A 26,195-nucleotide genomic window follows, 5' to 3' on the forward strand; every position below is an offset into this window, starting at 1 on the left:
ACCTAAGCAATGTCCTTAGGGAAAAATATTTTTACAGTAATAATAACCAAATGTCAAAAGTGCCTTTTTATCAAGAGCAAATGTATCGTCCCTCTGCTCTGTGCTTCATCCAAGATCCAGGAACTGTCTTTTCTCACTTTACTTTATAGGAGCCCCTTTGCCAGGACTTGAGGTTCCTGTCAGGGCAGCACAAATAACAGCCCAGCTAAGAGTAGGCGGCCACCTCAACTATGTCACAGTCTGCATTTGGCCTTGGTAACTTCAGAATCATCACGTCTGTTTATGCAAGTCTTTCCTTGTCTGTGTTGGCTGTTGCTACAACCTGGCTTGTGTCCTTTGTGCGACACTCTCCCATCCCACGTCGTCATCATGAAATCACTGTAAACATTTTTCTCATCTGATCAGCAACTAAAGCAGCTGCAAACTTTGAAATTAATTTCTTTCTGGTCAGCAGAAAAAAAATGTTTTTAAGTAATGTATGATGCGTATCTACCCTCTCCTCGTGTATATATAGTAAATGTTTAGATCTCTGTGTAGGCCATGAAAACAGGATACATATATATAAAACTTAATGGCACTGCGTTGACGCATGCTCTAAAAAGCGACACTCAGTCCAGCCTGATGTTCATCACGTTACATGATGGAATGTCACATGGTTGCTGCAAATGTCCGCTGCTGTGACTCTGTTGGTGTCTTCTTTTAGTCCATCAACCGGTGGAGAATCTCAGTTTTTTTATGAGTTGGCAATACAAGTGGCAACATGGATCTAGCAGCACTGGAGGTGGAGTCAGAGGCCGGCTCGGCCTGTCCAATGGAGTGCGGCGATTGTCTGATGATTGGCAGGAGGAACTGAAGGTTGCAAAGCTCTTTTCACTGTAGGATGGGAGAGAGGAAGAAAGGATGAATTTGATATAATATACTGGTATTGATGATAACTATGATATTTAAAAAATGAAATATTGTTATCATGTAATATATATCATCATTAAATATCATTGTTATCATCCGCATCTTTTTCCTTTTCTAAATTCTATTTCTTTTTTCTTTCTCACTTTTCCTCACTCCTGCATACCCCCCCTTTTGTTGAGCAGTTCATCTGGTTGGCCTTTTCACTATACAATAATTAAAGTTAAAGATGATTCGACTGAGAGCATTTTCTTTCTGCAAAATTACTATAAATCTACATATCGTATATAGTATATATCACAATAATATTGTTATCGTTAATTCTTTTGGCCATGATAATGGTGTCCAATATTGTAACAGCCCAAGTGTGAAATACAGAGTCATGAATTTCCAAGAATAATGCCAATGTGAAAGTGATCTGAGATTACAAATGGAGTAACAACTCACCAAGTAGACGTCAAGAACGGATCCGTCATCACGGTCTATGTCCACATCCATGGTGCTCTGCTCTGAAGTGAGGCAGATAGCGCTGTCCTCTAGGGTAAACGTAGAGCTGGATGCAACGTCATCTCTAACACAGAAAAAAAGATGTTTTCATATTAACCTAAGTCATAGACAGCCCTGAGTGTATATACTGTCGGTCAAAAGCAGTTGTATAAACAGTGCCTGAAAACTGATGAAAGATATTCTTTCCAGATGCAGATTGTATGCTATTATCTCGATGTCGAATGGACATACAAATGAACCGGCTGTGAGCAGGAAGGAAAACCTGTTGCTGTTGCGACAGTGGAGACCTCAACTGAGAGGCTCATAGCCTCTGAAATGTCTCACAGGAAATTAACAAAATCCCCTCAAGATTGGACAGATGTGACCACAGTTTCATGAAGACCTTTCTATGACAGAGTCTAAATCCTTGCTGTGTACAAATGGTCACATACAGTAGAGAAGAGTACGAAGTTTAATCCAAGGTCTTGAAACATCGAGGATACATTATACCACAGGAAGCATGTTCTAAATATGACTAGGGAGTGTCATATACACAGTCAAAGATTTCACATATGTATGAGAGTGAAGTCTCTGTAAAGAGCAGCCTATAGAGCTATGACCTCCTTCTGCAAGTGCACAAACACAGCCCTGAAAAAAAAGCCAACTTTTACCCTCATGCAGCCAATAAAAATGCATGCTACCTTCTTTCTTAATTTCCTGTAAATAACTTGAGTTAGGGTGGAGTAAGGGAGGGAAAACCTTAAATAGACTAGATAAAAAGTGTAATTTACTATACTTCAAAATTCAACAATGTATAAATTAACTTTCCTACAATCAAATGGAGTGCACTATGAGGCAGTGTTATAATGTGAATAAACTTTGATCAACCACCAGAGGGCAACATGAGAGCTGTTTTCTTATACTGTATGTACGTCAGGTGACACCCAAATGAATTCAGGAATGTGTTTATACCCTTTTATGACATCTGATTGACTACTTTTTGTTTAAAAGTCAAAATTGTAGTAACATAATAGTAGTACAACTGTAGAAACAGATTGATGAATAAAGAGAGATCTGCTTTGTTTTTGAACAATCTTCCCCTGAAACATCACAGCACAAGGTGTTACTAATGTAACAGGCAGACCAGCTGTCCAACAGGGATTGCTGTTGGTGGATATACAGTCCCCACTTCACCACTCGTCCTCTTTTGTCACAGTTTTTCTGCAGCATAATGGCACTAAGTAAGGCTGTGTCAAAGCCTCTGTTTAAATATTTATGAAAAGAGTTGACAGAACAATGTCAGGGCAGCAGCAGGTGACTGATGAGGGGACAAGAGCAGGCAAGCAACACAATGGAACCTCAGAGAGCAAAGTGAACCTGACACCAGTGGACAGAAGGAGAGGTGAAAGATGGAAAAAACGGACATGGCAGAGGACCAGTACAAAGGTTTCTATCAACAGAAGGCGAACAAAACTGTAGCGTGAAGTGCAAAGTGATGTACTGAAGTGGGTTAAAAGTGTAATAAAATCTGTTAATGAAACACTTATATTATTACCCCTAATGTACAGCCACATTGCATCATGTTTTGCAATATAATATGAGGTAATAAATAACTTCCTTAACTTCAACTATGAATGACACCATGCTTTTACTGTAGCGGTTTACTTTTATTTTCCACTTTAAGGTTGTACTTCCTTCCTGGCTTATAAATTAAATCAAATAATGTATCATGTGTAGGAAGTGTGTGTGTGTTATGTGTGTATTTGGATACAGGTTGTCAAGTCAGTTGAGTCACCTGCTCCATGACGTGCGTCACCAATAAGACCATGTGATGTCAGAGCACAGATGACAAAAGTGTGGGAGTGTGTATGTCGGGCGTGGACAATTTGCATGCCTACACATTGGTCCTCAGGGCCAGATTGTGTACACTAACTTTAGATATGATGAACTACAGACTTAAAGACACAAAATAAAAGCAGCCAGAAAGAATAAAAAGGGTCGACAAAGCAGCCGCTGTACCTCTCGTCTGTTTGGTTGTCCACATTGACAAAGATGGAGGAGGTGGAGATGGTTCCCATTGAGGAGCCCTCATAGAAGGACGGGTTGGCAGGGACCAGATCGGGACGCAGGTAGGAACCGAACACAGCTGAAGAGAAAACAAATGAATGTTATATCAGCGAGTGAAAACAGGCCCAAACTGTCATACATGCCCATTACTTACAGAGGCATTTCAAAGAGACAGAGGCAGAGGATATCATAAATTTTAGCCCCTAATATGGGTCAACCTCCAAAAAATGCTCAGTCTTACATTTTCCATTTCCTATCTTTTTGTTCAGTTGTAACACAGGCTTTATTTCCTCTAAATTTCAAGTCCAAGCCCACACAAATCCACACAACACATCATACAACTGGTTTTACTGGCTGAGTAGTAGCATACTGCCCATGATGATTAATCTCAACTTTACGGTGGAGTTCCCCTTTAACTGAGAAAACAAACATCAGCCAACACTGACACCTTAGTCGTGATTTCAAGGACAAGTAAAAATACCTCATTATTGAATCAATATGATCTGAGCTGTGTATAGTTGTATTGATCAACATATAGCTGGAACGTTTTCAGATATGAACCTCCACTGGAGAAAAGCCTAATGACTCAGACAAGGCCATCCTTGAATCTGATTAAATAGCAGTAAAGGTTAAACTATCAGGGAGTATCACAATCCAAATTGTCTTACGGTATGTTACATCACCACAGGGACATTATGGTTGTAAAGAGAAAGAGGACACATAACCCTATGACTTCTGTTTCCGCCCCACAGGCCCCACACCCTTGTTTCTTCCGCTGTGGCCATACACACACACTCTTCTATCATATCCAACACAAAGGTCAGACGCTACTGGCTGAACTCATATATCACAACCTACACTTTCTCAAACGCCTGATTCATCTTCCTCCTTGTACTGGGGTCAAATTATAATCATAAGAGAGTGAAAGCAGAGGTGAGAGTGACACAGCTAAAACTACATATCTCTTTTTTTACACCTGCCCCGTCAACGCACATAACGAACACACACACAAACACACACACACACACACACACACACACACACACACACACACACACACACACACACACACACACACACACACACACACACACACACACACACACACACACACACACACACACACACTATATAGTATAGTACAATATTAGCATGTCTGTGTGTGTGTGTGTATCAGCTAATAACAAGTTTGCCTCTGTTTTCTTTTCATCAACTAGTGACAGCTTCCTTCCCAGTTGAAAGTGCTAAGAGGACAACATTTTTCCGGCCCAATGCAAGTAGCTGTTTATGGGCCTCAAGTGTTTCTAAAAAGCTCTAATGAGCCACAAAAAATAGAAACTAACTGAGGTTGATTTGGCAGATTAAGAGACAGTTTAGAGAGAGAGGCTGATGGTAAAATGGAGAGTGCATATATGATAAAATCATTAAGGTTTTCTGTTTCAAACAATCTTATTAATAATTCAGGCACTTCTGTGAACAACCCGAATTTTGTCAAACATTCAAGATGCACTGACTTACAAACTGTGTGGAAAAATGCTTCCCAGTGAGAACTGTACGTTGCAGAGACAAACTTGTGGTTTCGTGTACCTTGTCCGTCCAGACTGGCCAAGCTGCGAGCTCCTCCCAACCTGTCCCTCCTGCCCTTCTCCTCGTTCCTCTCATCTGCCTGCGATGAAAGGATCTCTTGAGAAGACGACTTCAGAGTTGGAATGGAAGAGCGAGTCCTCTTTGATGGGGAGAATCGAATTGCTGCAGAGCAAACAGGAACATACAAGGCAGGGGAAGAAAAGAGCGAGAGTGATTCAGTGAAGCAGAGGCAGACCGAGTAAGAGGAGAAGATAGTTGGAGGCGACAGTGGAAATAGATACCTATTCTGACTGAACTAATGCTCACACACAAAGAAACTCCAATACTGTGCCTCCAAAAATGGCAATAAAGTTATTGCGCTGTTAAAATGCATAATGACGACTACTACACAAGTGTCTCCTAAGCCATTCTTACTCTGCCTCCCAAGCAGAGCATGAAATCCTTTCCTGTCATCTCCCGCTGACAGGACTTGGCAATGGTTAATAGTGTGGCTAAATCCTCAAATCATTGCCTCTGCCATGTTAATTTCTACAAAGGGGATGCCGCATGGTTACATAACATTGTTACTATATTTAATGTTAATGTGAAGTTCCAAAAGAGAAGCGCAAAGGGGCAACTGTCTGTTGGTTGCTTGATCTCTGCATGCTGGCCTGCTGGCTTCTACCTACAGCCATGCCTACGACACGATGAATAGATTATGAGGATAAAACGGTTTAAAAGGTTTTGTGGTTAAGATGACAGAGGATCAATCAATCAATCTGTCATACATCGATAAGCTCTGCAAGCCTGATTTCTGCAGATGTGATCCTTACTTCCTGGACTAAAGGAGTTTATTGACGTTTTATTGACTTTTTAATTCACCTATGGGGTGTGTAACTCTATTTTTACATGTTTGTGCACATTTCTGGATCACTGTACAACAAGCAATCTGTTTTCAATGATCAAGCCACATAATTGTTTACGTTTAAGTCCTTCATTCTGCAGAACAAAAGTTTGTTAGTTAATCCTAAAGTTGAATCAAAGCTCCCAAAAGAATTCACAATGTACCACGTGACTCTTATAAAACTGAAGACAAAAACAGGAAAAAGAAATAAAATGCTGTGGCTGATCAGAAGGAAACAATACTCCAGTAAAACAAGTGAATTACTACTAATCTAATTACAGAAAGGGTGACTCACCAGTGACTCACAGATACCCAGCAGTAGACAATAAATACTACATACAGATTGGCTCTTCTCGTCAGGCCAGGACTTCTTACTTTCCATTTCTCACTGTTTCCCTTTGCCTTTGTTTTGTTTTTTTTGGCATAAGAACTGCTTTACCTCCCATGTATGACGATGCAAACTTACGCTGAGTCTTCCTGAAGACCCGTGTGCTCATGAACTTGAGGAAGCGGCTGGCGTAAAACCCAGGCCGGTGCACGGAGACGGAGTCCTGAGGACAGGCAGAGAAAATGCCATGCTTTTATCAGGAAGTAGCAGCAGACTCAAGAGTATGTGAACAAATAAAAGGCCCATTCATAAAAGCAGCAGTGTCAGCAGTGTTTTTAGCAGGCTATCAACTTACGCCATCGTACACCAAGGCTTTCCAAGAGTGTTCCAACTTTTTAATGAACCTGGGGAGAAACAAATCAAAACGTCTTGTCACAAACTTATCAATGTCCTCTGAATGCTTCATCAAACCTTGGTGCAACACAAGCTAAGGTTGTTGTTCAGCATTTTAGTAGGACATTCATCAAGTTTTATAAGGTTTAGACTTTAAGGTTTGCATTCGAGTGGAGCAAGCTACCAGAAATGGTTGAACTCTGGGCATCAACCAACCAGGCTGACAAAGATTTATGTAACCCTTATTTTCATTTTCAGAAGTTTGAAAAGCCAATGAGCCAAATTCTTCTTCCTCTGTTACCCAATTTTGTTGCTCTCAAAAAATCAATTTGTAAATAAAGAAGACTGATAGACCACTATGACCATTTAAATCATGTTGGATAGAGAGTGTGGTAAAGTGGCTTGTGGCTCTTTCCGTCGATTTAAGGTTCTAATTCAACATAAGAGGTCTTGTCGTAGGGACAAGCATCAATCGAAATAGATACTCTGAGAAAATCATGCCATGCTGTCATGTTGACTCCTTAACTTTGCCTGCACACTCCCTCTTAATTGTCACGTTCATCCAGTCAGATATCAAAGAATTTCACAGCCCCAAAAGTCAACAAAGAAATTAATAGCATTATTATAAGAAAGCATTAGTGGGCTTATATCATCTCATAAAGATAAATACCTGTATGACTGTAGAATATCTATGATACCCAGGAAAATGAGCAGCTTCTCTTCTTTGTGTGTTTTGGCAGGGATACCACCCATACTGAAATACAGTAAAAACACACCAGCAGTCAGAGAATGGCTACTGTTCTTCTTCTGCAATGTTGCACACAGTTCAAATAAAGGCAATTGTGCCTCCGGACTTTTACAAGTGTTTGTAAAAGGGGCACTTACAGTGTTTACATTCAAGTGCATTGCTGTAAATACACAGAACGGTTGCTGTGTTTGTGTTGTGTAGCTATGGTTATATGAGAGCCTGACTGTGTGTGTCCTGTGTGAGGTATGAGCATGGTTGTGGAACTGTGTCTGTGAGAGAAAAAGTGGAGATTAAGAGACGGACAGAGGAAGAAGTGTGTATGCCCAAATATGTGTGCATAATATGTGTGTTTTCCCACAGCTGAGCCAACTCACGTGTCATCTGTGGTGAGGGCTTCAGCAGCCTTGCCGTCTCCCTGGATGGACTCCATGGCGGTGGAGTAGAGGACCCTCTGACCCACAGGTCTCCTTCCATCCCCCCCTGCCTGGCCCTGCTCGAGCCCCTCTCTCTGGCTCTGGTCCAGGACGTGGACCCCCAGCAGCAAGCTGTAGTCCATGATCTTAAAACTCTCTAGCACCTATAGGGAGTCACATTAGGTTTTAGATAAAAGACTGTTTTCTGCCAAAAACACAATCATGAAATTCACTGTTTTACAAGAAACTCAATGAATTGATAATTAATGGCACAGGCTGTAAACCTTGAGTGTAATAACAGGACACGTCACATTTTCTATGACCTGTTTGAACACTGAGGAGATTATGCTCCTGGGCTGGATGATTCAGCTCCCGAAAGTAAACACAGCAACATTATAAAAAAACATTTTTTTTGGCTCCCAAAATGCTTTCATCACACGGCACGCTTTAGCGCCTCAAAGACCAGAGACTTAGCAAAAGGAAATCTCTGTTTAAACCAGTTTTGAACCAAATAAACAAGGTGTTTCTCCACAGTCAGCCAAGTGTTACACATTGACCTGTCTGGAGAGCCTTTCGCCCAGTTTCCCAGAGTCTTTGCGACTTCATGTCTCCTCCTTGCTTGTAATGCTCCAGTGGAGCAGTCGGTGGTAAATAGAAAGAGACAGGAGCTTGATCTGGGAATGGGATCAGTGTGGCTGCCAGGTAGTCAGTCAGGCTGGTGCTTATCTTATCACGAGACTGAAAAAAAAGTTACTGTGCTGGTGTATATTTTTTTTATTTGAGTAGTCAAATGTTTACACACTTGTGGCAGAGGAGGAGACAAAACAAGAGTCATCAGAAATTGAGAGGTCAAAGATTTTCACTTCTGTGAATAAACTTTCCTTTCAGTTCGTTCAGTTATTTTCAGTCAGATAACAAGAATCAAAAACCTTACAACTCTCTTCTCGACAGCTTTAATGTGCACATCTTTCTAGTCACACAAAGTAGGAGGAAATTGCCACAGGAGGAAATTGCTCAAAACTTAACATAGTGACAAAATCTGCTGAAAAGTTTATAATTGCGTTTGTATTTTCACTTTCACTCTTTAAATAACACATTCCTATGCCTCACAGGATTAGAAGCAAAAAAAAAAAAAAAACCTTCTGATTCAATCAAAGAGAGTTGTGACCCAGAATCCAGAGAGAACTGGCCTGTTTTTATGGAGAATGTGAGACCAATAATGTTTTTAAGGTTGACCTACAACTTTCTCTTATCTTTCTCTAAATAACTCATTTTCCACACATGGTCAAAGAAGACATTATGAGCGTTAGTTATAAATCTTGTTTGCATCTGTGCAGCTGTGGATATATACAGTCACAGTGACACATTCGTACTCGCATACACACAAACACAAAATACACTTAATGGACGACTCAAGCAAACACTGGGGCTTTTGTTTGAGCTTTGCCTTTTCCATATCAACGATTTGCATCCCTTCACTCAAACTCCCCCAGCCTATTCAAACAGCAGCCATTTTGAATAGAGCCACGCACATCAGGCTGCCTACAGAAGGCCATTACTGTGTGTCCTGGCCCCGGCTTTCCCAGGCAAACAATCAAGCCGTCACAGAGGAAAGAAAACAGCTGCATTTGTCTGATTTTTTGTGCAAAAAATATCAGAAGAAAATATGTAACTTCATAGTCAAGGGTGGAATAATAGTGAGTGTTTGGGTCCTTCCTCTAACCAAACCTGCCCTCCGCTCTCATTTCAAACACAGCTCAGTTTTCTCACAGTGAATGGGAAAGGCTAATCCTAACAATCCCATCGGAAGAAAACGCTTTGTCACAGCGTCCCCTGATCTTCGACAAATCTATGATGTTTCTCAGCACAGTACATACCACCCCGAAGCCCTCCTCCACCCATCTATCTATGTGCCAGTAGGGCTGCAAAGCTCCCTATAGTGTTGGCTGGTGTGCCCACTTTGCAGAGACACTGATACACTGCGAGCTTTCTTACGTCTGTCTGCTGAAAAGACAGAACACAGAGCCTCTTCACACTCCTTTATGGCCCCGCTCAAGTACTGATCCTGAGTGTATGTCGATTCTGTGCCTGGTTACAATCACTGGAACATGTCTGCAAAAGCATGAGTTCATTATTCACGAGTACAACCTGCTTCCCAAGACACAACATATTAGATTTGGGACATGTGGCCTTGAATTTAGTCACTTGTTCAGACACGTGGACACACTTTAATAACTAGAATTGAGCAGAAACTGATTGTCTTCTTCTATTTTCTTATCTTCTTCCTCTCTTATATAAAACTTGCTAAAATCTTAAAATAAAACTTACGCTACAACTGTAAAATATATGAAAATGTATGAATGAGACTGTAAAATGTACAAATACATGAATCAGTGTTCAGGAATAACTTATTTCTTTCTGTTATTTCTCTCTGACAGCGCCAACAAACACTAAACATTATAAGATTTACAAATGTGGAGCATCTATTGCAAAGATGTTTGTACAGTAATAAATTACACTGCAGTGGCAACATCTCGATAATGTGAAACTAATCCTGAGAATGCTTATCGTTTCTCCCTACGTGATTTTCACATTTCATAAATTGGTCGACATACAAATTTGTTTAAAAAGACAATAAGCCAAGTGTTTTGCAGTAAAACAGAGAAGTGAATGTGGTTATGTTGGCCTGTTGAAATCTTGCTAAATTCTGACAGTAAAGTCTGAGCCTTGGTTTTTTGCAGCTAAGAGAGAGAAGCTATTGTTGTCACAGGATCGCATCGCTGAGGAGACGGGGGAACCTACAGTAAATGGTCGTTTATGCCTGTTACACAACTCATTATTGTCCACCTACCAAACATGTGTGCCAGCATTGTCTGCATCTTTTTTATTTTTCTTTGTACGTGAAAGTGCTCCTATTTCACGAGTGACAAAACTATCTTAATTCAATTCAGTCTGGGTTGTCCCCACGATGACGCGGCCTCTGCTGTCAAACACGTGCTGTGAACAAAACTGTCTCAACAGCTTGGCATCATCAGCAGCATCTACATCACTATCACAGACAGCTGCTGCACACAAACTGTAAATGCAACAGAGACAGGATGCTCTTCTCTGTTACAAATCACACACGCAGCCAGTGTCAGAACAAACACACACTCTCTACAATAAACCCTCCCCGTCTCACTCTCTCTCAGTTGAATTATTAATGCTTTGTGTTGTTTTGACATCTGGGGAGTATCAGGGGAGCTGCAGAGTAATGGAGAGAGGACACTTTAAAAGGAAAAGAGAGCGTACCCTGCGTTTCGCTACAAGTGTCCCACACAGCAGAAATATTTTATTCTCTCATTGCTCATCCTCTTCTTCATCCCATCACTGTGCTTTCTGTTTTGTTTTTTTTTAACCTCACCGTTGACCTTACAAATTCCTATGAAACAGAAATCATAGTCCTCCAAAGCTCTGCAAAAAAAAAGCTAATATTTATTTTTAAGGGGCCTCACCACCCCACCACATGCACCTCCTTCCTGATTCCTTCTACACCACTCGCCCCCTGTTGCTTGGCCTCTGCCGACCCCTCCTCTGTGTTTTGCAGCCTCTCCTGGGGTGACAGGGTCAGCTGCTTACTCATGGAAATGGACAGAGATTCTGCTTAGAGGGCATTTTGCTTCCCGATCAGGAGGCAAGCGCAGGAAGCTATGACAATAACAAACTGAGCAGAGTCTCCAATAGCTGCTGCTCAACAGTCTAACTAGCACACAATATATATATACACACACACCATATATACATATGTGACACACAGGCCAGAATATGTACATGCACCAGGTAGACAGACAGTACATGTGTGGGGTACGTTTGGTCAAAGGTGTGTGTGTGTGTGTGTGTGTGTGTGTGTGTGTGTGTGTGTGTGTGTGTGTGTGTGTGTGTGTGTGTGTGTGTGTGTGTGTGTGTGTGTGTGTGTGTGTGTGTGTGTGTGTGTGTGTGTGTGTGTGTGTGGCTGGGTTAAACATTAAGGAAGCACTGACTTAGCAAGAGAGGAGGATGTCAAAACATTACAAAGAAAATAGGACATGGGCAAAGTCAGCATAATGGTTAACGATGATAGGAAGGGCCATAACCTGAGGAGATCACTTCAAATTCCTCTGAATATCTGAGGGCAATCCTACAGTAACCAAACATCACACGTGACCCAGATTTATTCAAAAAGCATGTGACATTATTAAGGTGTTTACAGACATTTCCTGGAAGGATTCTCCGCTTTCCCACAAACAGCCACCAAACCACAAACTAATCTGGTAGAACCAGAAAATGTACTCTAACACAAAAAGAAACTTTTTTTGTGTGTAACTTAAAATTAGCTTTGCAATAGGGAGCAGAGAGAAAAGGAAAGCAGAGGAGAGGAGAGGAGAGGAGAAGAGAGGAGAGGTCTGTTGCCTAACAGGCTATACTAAATATACTCACAGCATCACACTGTTCATTACCTCTAACTCTGCTCCATATGCCGTCAATCACAGTTCAGCGATAAAACCATCAAGGTCCTTCTATTCCCACATGTTAAAACGTTTCAGCTGAGGCTTGTGTTATGGAAGTCATTAAGCTGTTAATGGTGCCATGAAGGGTTGCCAGGTCTGGTAGGTTGGACGGGCCCAGCAGTAACTCTGGCAGGAAGTCTTTCTTCCAGATATCTGGGCTTTGTCTGATACACCAATCTACACTTACGGTAACATACTGGTAAGATTCCAGGTTTAATATTAGTGTGTGTGTGTGTGTGTGTGTGTGTGTGTGTGTGTGTGTGTGTGTGTGTGTGTGTGTGTGTGTGTGTGTGTGTGTGTGTGTGTGTGTGTGTGTGTGTGTGTGTGTGTGGCCTGTGCAGTTGACTGTATGTCAAGTAGAACAAACGGGATTACACACAGCAGGCTTTGAGCTCTAAACCTCATTATTAACCAGCGATGAGGATAAAACACATTAAATCAGTGTCTGCAAGTCATATTTTCATGCCCCATAAAGCTATCCCAAGAGGCCATTCCCCTTGTTTCCATAAAGAAAAAGGGTAGGAATGTCACTGCATTATATATTTAGTTTGCTATGGATCCAAACTAAAAGAGATACATCCAGTGTTTTACCGTTTATCAATCCATCAGTGTTTTTTTTCCCTTTTACATTTCTAGCACATTACTCTCGTGTAGGAGACACAATATCTCAGTTATTTTAGAATCAAGAAAATCACCAATTCAGCTCTCCTGTTTCTCATTCTTTTGCATTTTAAAGCCTAGAGGCTTGTTCTTTGTCAACGATTGTGGTCTGCAAATACGTCAGCAAAATTATTTTACAGGTCCTTTAGTCACCACTACTAGGCAGCTTTCATAAACAAAGACAGCAATAGACAAAAAGGACATGAAATGCTGAAGTCCCTGAGCTATTTCAGATAACTCATTTTGTATACTGCCGTTTGTTTTTATGCCTCAAAAAGCAGTGAAACACTGGTGGATCACCGGACCACAGATCATGTGTCCTATTAAGCTATCCTCCACCAGCACTCCTGGCCTCTGCACAGAAATAGAGAGGAATGCGAGCCTTTAGATTGGAGGCCTAACTTTGTATCGAGCTCTGTGGCTCACACGCTACCAGGATCATGTCTTAATCACGTTCAGTGTTTGGAGAGCTGTCATGTACTGAAACATAGCAGCACAGTGACAGGAGAACAGAGCCCAGGGCAAACTGAGAGCTTAAATTGAACACACAGCAGAAACACAGCGAGGTCCCACTGGCACAACACATGGGAAGTTCTGTTTTCAAAACATTTTGTCCGACCTAAGATGCACTCACAGTCCTGGACAAGTACACAGTGCAGCATGTGTTTTAAGCCTCTATTATCAGCCACAAGAATGAGAGGTTATTGACTTCCCTTCAACAGCTATGTTCCTACACTTGAGTGAATTCCCAGGTCAAAAGCAAATTGCTCTGAACACTGATATGACACATGACATAATACCAATGTGGTCAAATGTTTTCATGTTGGTGTGAAGGAATGAGCATTCAACATACATGGCTGGTCTAAGTAAAGAACTCTGGTAATGTTGATACTTCATCCTCATACCTGAACCTTGATTTCCTTGTTTGCTGCACAAATTCCTTTTATGAATTGATGGTGACCTTCCTGCTCAGGCATGACTTTGCCATTTCAAAAGCAGACAGCAACATGAGCCCACATACAGGAAATCTCATCAAGCCACTGCCATCTACCCATCCACCTACCCGACAGTCTCTCTGCAGGGTCTTCATCAGGTTGTTGTATGTCTCTGTATCAAAGTAAAGCCCTTCTTCGTGCATGTCCTGGAAGTCCAGATCTTTGTAGGTCGGACACGACTTCTCCCTCTCTTTCCTGGACGCTCGTCTCTTGTAGGTGGATCCCTTCAGGTCGTATTTGTAATGCATTTTGACAGAGCGAGGCAGCACGTTGTTCATCACCACCAGTCGGATGTTGATGCCTCCTGACTGGATACAGTACAGTCCATAAAATTTGGGCAGCAGCGTGCGTGGATTCTGGTTCAGGTTCTGAGATGGATAAACGAATGTGGTGATATATACATTTTTTTAAGTTGCCACCTCTCCAGATGCTGGAGATCGCATAAAATGACTTTAAATGTCTCACCATATAGTATCCAGGTAGTAATCTCTGAAGAAACTTGGCCTCTTTGTGCTGGACTGTTTTAATGATAAACTCGTCATCACTTGTTAGGTAGAAGAGAGATCCGCTGGCCCCGGGGTTGGTCAGCTCGATCAGAGGCTCATTTACCAGGGAGTACTGAGGGAGGACAAATGCAAACAAACAGATAGGATTTCACATGGAGCAGAGGTCACACTGCTAGGAACCAGCCACACTTTGAACATTTCCGAACTTAAACAGATCTGAACACACAAATTACTCAGAAAAAAACTAAAGCAGTATTTAAAGTTCATGGAAAATATGATGAAACAAAGATACCGTACAACACCACAGACATCTTGTGTATAATTTTATTGAAATCTGCAGATATCTGAGCCCTGCTGCCAACAAGCAGCCAAACAAGCCAACTAACATGGGCAGAAACACACTGTATAAGCTCCTTGGCTGAGTGTCACAGGAGCAATTACTGATTTGTACTTGAAAAAAAATAAAAATCTCAAGCCTTCATCCCAGCATGGCAATCGACGCGCGTGTGTGTGTGTGTCTCAGAGCAGCAGACTGAGGAGCAGTGTTGGACGTTAATCAGTGAGTTATGAGAGCAACATGTTCAGAGGAGAGGAGAAACACTGGAGGCATCCACTCTTCCTCTCCAGAGACTCTCTCACTGAAGACTGTCTGCAGTCACGTTGAGTTGCCAGCACAAACACATCAGCGGTTTACTGCATTTGCATTCAGGATACTGTGTGTGTGTGTGTGTGTGTGTGTGTGTGTGTGTGTGTGTGTGTGTGTGTGTGTGTGTGTGTGTGTGTGTGTGTGTGTGTGTGTGTGTGTGTGTGTGTGTGTGTGTGTGTGTGTGTGTGTGTGTGTTCTCTCTATTCTAATTGGGCTCTGCTGTGTGGCCTTGGTGTGGATGAATTCATCATCACCTCAAGCACATCAATCATGAGTACATCCTCTTAGCTGCTGTGCCCTCTGCCATCTTCATTCAACTGCCTTAGAGTTACATTTTGTCTCCGTCTTTCTTATTTATTCCGCAGTTTTTTGTCTTTTACTTGTGCAGAAACAAATTTTGGCTTTCAAAAAACTAGAATGTAGCGGTTGAGGTTTTAAAAGACTCGATGGCAGAAGAAAAATAGGAAAACGGCATCATAACATGATAACGCCCAAACAAGATTACACAAAATCTAATTTTTGTTCCAAGCAAGAGGCGTATGTGTAGGACAGGAACGAATATGGCAACAAGGTGAAGTCTGGTGAGCAACAAATTAAATTAATTACACAGGATGGCATGTAGAGCACATAAATAAAAGCAGTCTGTTATGACAGGGGTGTTTTCTCTCTCTCTCTCTCTCTCTCTCTCTCTCTCTCTCTCTCTCTCTCTCTCTCTCTCTCTCTCTCTCTCTCTCTCTCTCTCTCTCTCTCTCTCTCTCTCTCTCTCTCTCTCTCTCTCTCTCTCTCTCTCTCTCTCTCTCTCTCTCTCTCTCTCTCTCTCTCTCTCTCTCTCTCTCTCTCTCTCTCTCTCTCTCAAACACATTGAAAAGTATGTACTGAGGTGGAAGATCACAGTGTTCAGTCAATGGAAATTGATTCAGGAGAAAGACAACCAGTAGATCATTTCTTCTTCTTTGAGGGAGCAACAATTGTCTTTGGATTTTATTTAAATAAAACTCATTACAAAAAATGGAGTGGAATCAGTCTGGGGAGATTATGAGGACAAATAATTCAAACTGAGCAGAAATACAATGTGTTGTATCAGAATGTGTACACATTTTAACTGACTGACTTTTTTCTGGGTAAAATTCTAAAATGGGCAAAATTTTGCTGACGTTCAGCATCTTACTTTAAACTTCCTCCTTACAGCCATGTGACTCTTTGCAAAGTAGTTAGATTGAATCAGACTGAATCTGAAGACTGGATATGAATGTACACACAAGATTTAGGCAGACGTGGAGATGAAACAGGGCACGACCAACAAGATCTGAGCAAGGTTTCAGTCTTACCAGGTAGTCGTCTGGTTTGATGCCGAACAGATCCCTGAAGTAGCGAAAGGCCAGCGGGGCGTAGGTCTTGAAGCGAAAGTCAGGGTAGTGATGTGCTGGGGTCAAGTTGCTTCCCTCACTGGGATGTGCCATGATACCCCAGCCCCAAGGAAACAAAAAAAATATATAACAGTACATTAGATACATTATTCCAACACTAACTCACATGAGGGGCAATGAGGAGAATCTTTAACATTATATAAGTGAAACATATCGGTATCGAATTTGAGCACAGCTCCCAAACAGGCACCACCCGGGGGAAAGTAACCTGCAACGCCTCCTCTTTGTGCCTGTGAATCTAGGCTATTGACCCCCAGTAAGTGTATCAGTGGGCCCTTGAAACGTTTTCCACCCATGCATGAACAGGCCTCAGTAAAGTCATCTATGGGAACCCAGATTCATTCATAATGACAAGCTGGCCCATATAGAGTTCTCCGCCTGGAGACTGAAAACAGCTCTGATTACAACACCAAACAGTGTTACTACAACACATGAGCCTCGATTCCAAGGGGAAGAAAAGGAATAGTAAAAAGGTCACACATTAAAAAAAACAACAAACACAAAATAACCCACATTTTTGTTGTCCTGTCTGCAACATGAAACCTGAAATTCTCAGATGGGCTTTACCAACTTAACCTGAATCTCAGGGGAACACGGTAACACAGGAGTAACGTCTGATAAGGTTAGCCTGAGTCTGCTGTCACTTCCTTTACAAAATAAACCTTTGTTGGAATCAGTTTCTCTGACCCTAAATCTACAAGAAGTGGGTTAATGAAGGTTTTTGTTTTCCAGGGCACCTCTAAATCTGGTTAATATTGTGAAAACTTGGATTTTCTGGGTAAGGAGGCTATTGTGTTGTTGTAAGGGGATACATGGAACAATGAGGCCCTGCTGTGTAACACTATACCTGTGATTACTCTACAATGTAATCTGACTTGCTCTGTTTAGTGTGGCAGGAACAATAATCTATCATCAATGAAAGACGGTCCATGGTAGTAACGTACGCCTTGCATGGAAACCATTTAGTAAAACACAGTACCTGGAAATGTTTCATTAAATCTAGTCAGTGAGCCATCTGTCTGTGTGTGTACGTGCATATGTGTCTGCCTGTGTTTGCAAAGATGTGTGCTGGTTGTCAGAGATACATACACTGAGAAAAAAAAAACTATTTGTGTGGGAGTCTCATCTGCGACATCTCTAGCCATCCAAAAATTAGACTGACAGGACAAAAACAACAGTGGAAAAACCTCCAGAGAAGCATGACAACAAGAGAGGGAAGAGAGGTAGAAGAGTGGTGAGAGAGAGGAAGGCAATAAAAGCATCTGAGAGCCATCTCCATCACTCAGACGCTCTCTCAGGATACTCTTGCTGGGTGAAAAGAAAGATGGGGGTTTGTGTTTGTGTGCTATTACAAAACAGAACAGAGCACAAAGAAAGTAAGAGCGTTGAGGGAAATGGTTATGTCAGATGTAACACATCCTTTTTTGTTTCCCACTGATTATGTTTTGTTTGTCGTGTCTTTTTCCCTACGCAGACTTGATATTTGATTTCAGTTGGCCCTGAAGATAATAACAACAACTTCCATTTCATTTCACCATTATGTGAAAAGCCTCGACTCTGAATGCAGACTGAAGATGATGTAACGAGTTTGCTTCTAACTATTTGTATTTTGTACTCCAACATGCTACAGCAGGTTTTTTTAAGCACTCAACACTGGAGGGCCAACACCAAAACCAGTAGCAATAATGTAGCTGATACTGAGGAACAGAGCAGTAAAAGGTCACTGTGCGTGCCAAGACCAGGTTTGCATAAACCATACTGAGTTTGCATATCCTGGTGCACCATCTCAAAGTTAAACATAAAAACATTTCCTGGTAGGACTCTTTAATTCTCTTTCTGAAGCTTCAGTTTTAAAGACGGTCTGGAATTATCCATATATTTGTTGAAATATTTATAAGATTGTCAAGATATGGCATAAATAACACATGTCCAAATAGAAGAGGAATATCACCAGTTCATTCATACAGAAAACACCAAACGATGTGATCCTCTAAAACTATTATCTGCGATGAAACACTGATTAATTGTAATTTCATAGATACTGTATTTATGTGACCATTGACATTGTGTTAATGTATGTCTTTCAAAGAATCCCTGGGTCCACTTTGGATTATATAAACTGTTTCTTTGCGCTGATGATGTAATTGTGAAGACAGCCTGAGATGATGGAGCAGCACACTGCACTGACATATGTTTTGCACTGTGGCATTAAGAGGCACACAGTAAGCTGATTTTACACTTCTTGGCAGGATAATCCACTAGAATAGTTTTATGATGATGGAGGCATTTTGTGGTGGCAGCGTGGACTGGATGTCCAGCATCTGTAGTTTCCACTGAGCATGATTAATAATAAATGTAATATTTTAAATACAAGACCCAGACATGTAATATTTGAGTGGGCAGACAGGCAAAGCTTGGTCTTATTGCCTTTCTATTCATTCGCCTTGCAGAGTCAGGAAACTGTCGCAGCCCAAGAGCACCCTGTTACCACCTACACATAATCTGTTTTTATGAAGTAGCTTTCTGATTCACTGGTTCTTTCAGACCAGCCTTGCTCTTATGCGAAAGTCTGCCTGTTATATCGATGACGATGTGCAAATCAACGCTAAACAAAAAACTCACACATTGAGAGAGCGCTGCAGGAAATGAATACATTATGAAAGATGTCTTGCTGTGTAGAAAAGCTGTGTGCATAAGTGCGTGCAGGTTGACACTCCGAGGTACTGACCTTGGCAGAAAGACGCTCTCCACCACGTAGAAGTCTTGCATAAGCACGTCTCTGTCAGGCTTGGAGGTGAGGTTGCCCACTGTGTAGCCAATACCAAGCTGAATAGCCCCCTTCAAGGCCGATGACGTGGTCTTGATGGGAAAATAGAAAACATCACATTATCCTGGCTGTTACAGAACACTGTTCCTGCTATCACCATTACATACATGCACATAAAAAGGATTGCAAAAAAAAAGAAAAAAGAGGCAAGCTTGAGAATGGTACTCCTGCTGTTCCTGCTATTCTTTAAATATTGGTCTTAAGAGCATTTGCAGACTTTGATTTCATTTTGTTGTTTGCCCATTTTAAAAGAATAATAGAGTTTCATGGTACAATTTCTACACTAACACATCAAACCCAAAACAGGTCTTACAGGCTTGGGCACAAATTAAAGTATACTCTTGGGTAGCCACTACAAAAAGACCTTTGACCAGTTTTTATTCCCAACCTGAACAGTGGTAGCCACTGTGGAAAGCCCTGTAACATTGGCGTCTTTAAAAATGCTGCCGTCTAAATTGACGTCTAAAGTTCTTTTTTTCTTTCTTTTTTTTAAGAAAGAAGGAAAACAAGTGTGACCAGACCAGCACTTGACTGATCTCTGGCAGCCGGCCCTGGCAGGGGTCAGGACATTATGTACTAGAGAAGGACATTTATAAGGACTCATGTGACTCATGTGGCTCAGAAGTAAAGGCCTTTTTGGACTTGCTGGCTCTGAATAGCAGCAATCCAAAATAAATGTTATGAAAGCAGGTTCCCATTCGTCATAAAAGGGAAAATAAAACCAAACATAGTCCGGCTCTTGTACAAATAGCAAAACATTTTACCTTCTTGTATGTTTTCTCTCTGCTGGTACTCCAAGGCCCTCCCATCCCATTTTCTGTTGTGGTTGACATCTGAAAATAAAATAAAGTAATGGAGCAAAAGATTGGGATTGATTTCATGACATAGAACAGCATTTTAATCATGAATATGGTGACTGATATGTAGAGAAAGAGAATAGCATAGTTTACCTTGCTTAATGAAAAGCTGCGCCCAACAAACAGTGATCAGGGCGACATCTCTTGATTGTCAGGTGGAGTAATCATCAGGAGTTTGGGGTCTGCCAGGGGACCCTCTGCAAGAGAACAGATGCTCAAAGAGTTACTATAACACAGTAAAAAAAAAACAGGGCAAAAAAGCGCTCACAGCCTCTGCATTCAGATGTGACAAGATGAAGATGAGAGGGGACCATGTCCACCAGCAAAGATCCCTTAATTAATTATGATACACTTATGTATGTGTTCAGTTTGAGGCCATTTTAATGCCATAATTCTCCTGTTAATCTCAGCCTGATGAGAGAGGCAATTTAATCTATTTCTTAACTCTTTGTGTTGAACTGGCCTGCAGCAAGAGATTTCTGCTTTGACAGTCAATCGTGACTCATGGAATCATATGTAATAACTATCCCACCTCTTATTAGAAGAGAAGAGAGCTTTTGGAGAAACGACACAATCCAGCGTTACACTTCAGCCCTTCACATTCACAGTGTGCAGATGTAAAGAGCACACTTGAAATTTACAGACATCTTCCTTCTCATCATCTCTAACTTCCCTGTTTACATTTTTCCTCTATATTGCAGGTGATGTGTGTGTGTGGGTGTTGTGTGTGTGTGTGTGTGTGTGTGTGTGTGTGTGTGTGTGTGTGTGTGTGTGTGTGTGTGTGTGTGTGTGTGTGTGTGTGTGTGTGTGTGTGTGTGTGTGTGTATGTGTGTGTTGGATAAACAACACCTCATAAAGGAGCAAAACTGCAGAGTGAATGAGGTGTAGCCCTGGGGCTGAAAACAATCTGTTGGCACTGCCCAGCTTACAGCACAAACATGTCTGTACTGAGCCACAAAACACTAGTCTGTCCCTTTTCTTCATATGTTCTCAATGAATTTTACTGCAGAGCTCTCTTTCTCACTCCTTCTCCCTCCCTCTTTTTTCTGGTATGCATTCCTCATGTTTCAAACTGAGAAAATAAAGCAGAGTGACATCAGTCAGTTAGACTGTGGCGTCACTGTGTCTTCTGAGTGAATGGGAAAACAGGGGCACAGGCAGGGAGTGAGGAGCAGGGATTTAATAGATACACCTGCAAAAATGTGTACTTTGTCTGACAAGCTCTGGCAAGTCTGCAGTCACAGCACCACCTGCATATAAATGCACCTGCCCTGCTCAGAGCCTTGACTATTACACAATGTCTTTCTGATTCATCAGCGCTCACTGCTACGTGTCCTCCCGTCACCTGCTCCGTGTCCAGTAATCACATCCCAATAACATGACTCTATCACAGTTAGAATATGTTACATCCATGTTTAAAAATAGTCTTCAAAAGGAGATTTGCATCCTTAGATGAAAACATGTACACACACACATACACACACACATTTGGATATTAAAAGAATGTAGTAGACACTAAGCTCTTATCTCCAGACTGGGTCCTTATCTGTGCACCAGCCTTTCTGTTGCTATAACCACAGAGGGGACACCAATACAGATACATTTTGGCTGAAGCACTCCTCCCTACATTAAGTTGAAACTTTGTTTCAGTTTGAGTGTATTTGTTGTGTATATTTTCTCTATCATCTTTAAAGTAATATTCAGTCTTTTGTCTCCCTGTTACGAATTAACAGAGATAATCACTCGAATCTCAATGACTCATCCAACAAAAAGATACTGAAATGAAACCAAGACAAAAGGTCAGTGTGAATTGTCACCAAACAAAATCCTGTTATCAATCAGGAGCTGAGCCATTACAAATGAATCAGAAGATTTCATCACCACTGAGAGTTGAGGTGTTGATCCACCTGAGCCATTAAACTGTATGCCTGGCTGTGTGCTCTGAACTTGAGGAATGTTAATAGGCCTACTGGCCTGTCTGGCTCTTTGCTCAGGCCTGGCCTGAGTGTCAGTGTTAAAAGGGATTGTTTGGAGCAGCGCTCTCTTTCTCTCTCTTTCTCTCTCTCACCTGACCCCTCAACCCAGCCGGTGCTCCAACAGACCGTTTCCAGAACAATCCATGAAGAGGCCCGCAGCTGCAGTGAACAACAGCAGGTCTGTTGTTCACCTCTTGACAAAAGCGAGGCAGACAGATGGATGGACACATGGCTAAAAATGGATGGATGGATCATCCTAATCAGCCATGTCTTACCACTGTCATACACTCCGACTGAAAACACCACTGGCTTCAGAGCACATAACAAGGAAGTCAGAGCACTAGCACACAACACTCACACAAAGTAGACAGAAAGGTGTGTTTCACATTCTTCACAGTTATATTACTGAGTGTTACAAATATAAAACTGCATCTTTGTCCAATCAATGCATCTGGCAGACAGTGGCTCTGTGGTCTGGGTGAGAACCAAATGGGTAAACGATACAACCGATCAATAAAACCAAACTCTGTACTTGAAAATCTAATAAATCAGAATAAGAACAACTTGCACTAATAACGATTTTATGGTACATAATACAAACTATTTGTGTTGTTCGAGGGGTTGTGTTGCAAGTTGTTTGTTTCCGTGCCTTTATGAAAGTTGAGCAAGGTCATACAGACGTCATAAATCAATGCTCAAATCTAATGTGGTAAAACTGTGTAAAACCATGTCTGCACTGTGTAAACAAGAGGAACATTTCGATGGAATGAGGACATATACACTCTGTGTTAATCACCATTTCATAGTTTGGATTTCATGCACAAAAACATACACATAGAAAGAAGCAGACTACTGCAATGCAAAGTTGTTTTTTTGCAAACTCAAAACAGCTATTACTGAGTATCTGTAAAAACACAGACTTGGTCAATAATGTACTTTTTACCCTATTTATCTTTCCAACCTGTGAGGCACTTTGTGACTACTGCTTTTAAAAAGGTTTTATATAAATAAACTTTACTTACAAAACTCTTCTCTCCGTCAGTGCTCTCTTCCTGTTCGTCCACACGCCCTTGTCAGAAACTCTACCACCCTTCAAACAAACACACTTGCAGAGTGCAGATCAAACACTGGCTCTCATGCCATATCTCCTCCATGGTTTCAGGAGTATTGCCAATGCTGCCTCTCTGGAAGTCAAATAGGCAGTCTGTAGCCAAGCAGACCTGGCAAGGACAATATGTGGCTGAGAGCAGACATGGGCCGTCTGGTATGATAAAAATGCAGATCCAATGCATCTGAACTGTCAGGAAGTCTAAGTAGCTGTGGCAATTTTCCCTAACAGATCCCACTGAGCAGACTAGTGGTAATAATAATAATGGCCGGAATCAGACAGATTAATCAATCATCACCTGCCATGATACACACTGGTTTAGTAAGAATACATAATTAATGTTAATAAAAGTGGAACAGCAATGCCCACAGAAGAGCACAACCATCTTTAAAACCATCTGATAGAGACATCAGGGCTAAGAGGTATCCCCCAGTTTCTATCTCCAGAAGGTATACAGGATAGTTTTGGTCTGCTTTGCTTCAATCCCCAGATACTATTGGATTACTGCAGCAGATTGGAGACATAATGGAGAATCAATAGCAGACCAGCAATGCAGAAGGGCTGAGGACCAGACTGCTGGGCTTTCATGACCTTCACGGTCCCCGGCTGTGAGATGTTAGATAAGCACAGATATCTGGATTTGGGTGGATACAATCAAGAAGAGGCACGCAGAGTCAGCTTAGTTTGGCCTGGAGCAGATCGGCTTCATCAACTTAACTGCACTGATCCTTGACTACGGCTCACAGAAACTCCTCCTTAGCAAAAATTAATTTGGGAAATTCTTCATAGTTGTTTGTATTTTTTTTAATCAATCTTTTCAGCATCGCAAAAAACTTAACAGGCTGCATGGTTAAACACATTGAAATGAAGTCTGCATACTAATGAAATGAAGTACCAACTTTCCCAACAGTGTTGTGCGTGAGGCAGAAACTATCTTTCGGACGCCTTGTGTAAACTTTGTCATCTGATAACATACAACATACAACATAACAACCATGTCAAAGAGTTTCTTGAAATGAAAATGAAATATTGTGGTCTATTATGAATTGTGCAGCAGGCAATAAACATCCAACGTGTGTGGGCTCCCCTCCTCTAGCCAAGCTGAAATGATCAGTCCTATCAAAGGCAATAATAAAGAAATGATGTGTAGTCCTCTTCAAGTTGCTCCTGGCTGTTGTGGATACATCAAGAATGACTTTTTCTCATAAACAAAAAGTGAGAAAGGGCAGGCAGTGGACGGGGGAGTTAGAGAAGAGTCTAACTGTGTCTTTGTGAGATCTTCAGTTAAAAAGAAATATCTGCTCATCAGTTTCAAAGATGTTTGACCCAACAAACACACAAAGAGATTAAACAAAAAATGACTTTCAATTCAGGAGTTCTGATCAGGTTCGATCCTTTCCAATAAGACAGCCTCACGGAAAGCGCACAAAGCAGAAAATGCACACTGTTTGAACACAGAAGTTTTGTGTCCCTGTAAACACAACCACACATCTTATACACAAACACGATCTCTGTTTTCTCTCCCTGGTGACACCGAATGAAGCTATAAAACAACAGGCAGGTATTATTTAGAACTGAGATCTGTTTCAGATTTCTCTGTATCTTCTGCTTCAAAGAAGTGTCTTCCTGTGAACTATAAACTCCATTACTACACATTTTAGGCAAATAATAAATGGATGAGCGATAATTTCTTAAAGTTATATGAGGACAAAACTGAAATCCTACTAGTTAGCCCCAAAATAAAAAGAGAAATTATGTTTAATAATCTGGGGAAATTAAATCACTGGATTAAATCTGAGGTCACAAATCTTGGTGTTATTTTAGATTCAGATCTAAACTTCAGGTTCCACATTAACAAGGTGACAAAAGCATACTTTTCCCCACCTTATAAACATAGTTCAAGTATAACCATTTATAAATCAAAAAGATGCTGAAAAAACAGATTCATGTATTTATTTCAAGTCGGCTCAATTACTGTAATGCACTTTTTACTGGCCTCACAAAAAAAAAACAACACCGCGAGACTTCAGTTCATTCAAAACTCTGCAGCTTGTCTATTAACCAGAAACAAGAGGAGCAAGCACATTAGTCCAGTTTTAGCTGCTCTGCACTGGCTTCCTGTAACATTTAGAATTGACTTTAAGGTCCTCCTCCATATATACAAAACCCTTAATAGGCTATGACCAAGCTACATGGCTTATTCCCTTGTATACTATTTACCCTCAAGAACACTGCAATTATCTGCTGCTGGTTTATTGAAGGTTTTCAGCAACAGCCAAAAGAAAATCAAGGATGCAGCCTTTGTCAATTATGCCCCAAAGTTATGGAACACATTTTCTTTAGATATCAGAGGAGCCAGCTCGCTAAATACTTTTAAGAGCAAGCTAGAAACGTATCTCTTCACTTTGGTATTTATCTAGCTGTCACTTTTCTGATACAGCCCTGAAATTCTTTTTGCATTCTGCTTCAAATGTTGTTTTTTACTTTATTTTATAGAATCCATTCAGTAGTGATTTAGTAGAGTAGAGATTTTCCTCAAAGCGACAAACACTGACCAACTAACCAAAAGAGAAAGTGTCGCTGAAGAAACAGTGATAACCTGATGCTGGAAGAAGAAATATGACACAGCTGCACTGAGAGCAGGTACTATCCCCAATGCATCACACAGCACAGAGCAGAGTGTACAACATGTACTCAGCACTGTATACCATAAATCTGTATATTTTTTTAGTGGGCTCGATAGTGTGCCACTAGCCATGCTATCTATACACATACAGTACATTTAACTTGCCATATTTCATAAGAAGTCTGCATGTTGGCAACAGCAAATAAAGAGAGACAAAAGGTAGAAGATAA

At 41.2% G+C, this 26,195-nt stretch overlaps 1 protein-coding gene across 1 annotated transcript in view; it reads right to left on the reverse strand.

The window, feature by feature from the left end:
* Nucleotides 1–794: 794 nt before the first annotated feature.
* Nucleotides 795–26,195, reverse strand: part of pip5k1bb (phosphatidylinositol-4-phosphate 5-kinase, type I, beta b) — a 32,292-nt gene continuing 6,891 nt past the window's right edge. Inside the window, exons 2-15 of the mRNA XM_062417328.1 lie at nt 20,349–20,452; nt 20,163–20,231; nt 19,300–19,430; nt 16,473–16,590; nt 14,458–14,610; nt 14,061–14,360; nt 7,773–7,975; nt 7,321–7,404; nt 6,613–6,661; nt 6,396–6,480; nt 5,047–5,208; nt 3,412–3,538; nt 1,354–1,477; nt 795–873 (exon numbers count right to left, since the gene is read on the reverse strand). Coding sequence (XP_062273312.1) covers nt 871–873; nt 1,354–1,477; nt 3,412–3,538; nt 5,047–5,208; nt 6,396–6,480; nt 6,613–6,661; nt 7,321–7,404; nt 7,773–7,975; nt 14,061–14,360; nt 14,458–14,610; nt 16,473–16,590; nt 19,300–19,430; nt 20,163–20,231 — 1,608 coding nt within the window. The 5' untranslated portion in view covers nt 20,349–20,452 and the 3' untranslated portion in view covers nt 795–870. The remainder of the gene's footprint in view (nt 874–1,353; nt 1,478–3,411; nt 3,539–5,046; nt 5,209–6,395; nt 6,481–6,612; nt 6,662–7,320; nt 7,405–7,772; nt 7,976–14,060; nt 14,361–14,457; nt 14,611–16,472; nt 16,591–19,299; nt 19,431–20,162; nt 20,232–20,348; nt 20,453–26,195) is intronic.

Source organism: Scomber scombrus, chromosome 4, assembly GCF_963691925.1.
Source record: "Scomber scombrus chromosome 4, fScoSco1.1, whole genome shotgun sequence".
Lineage (NCBI taxonomy): Eukaryota > Metazoa > Chordata > Actinopteri > Scombriformes > Scombridae > Scomber > Scomber scombrus.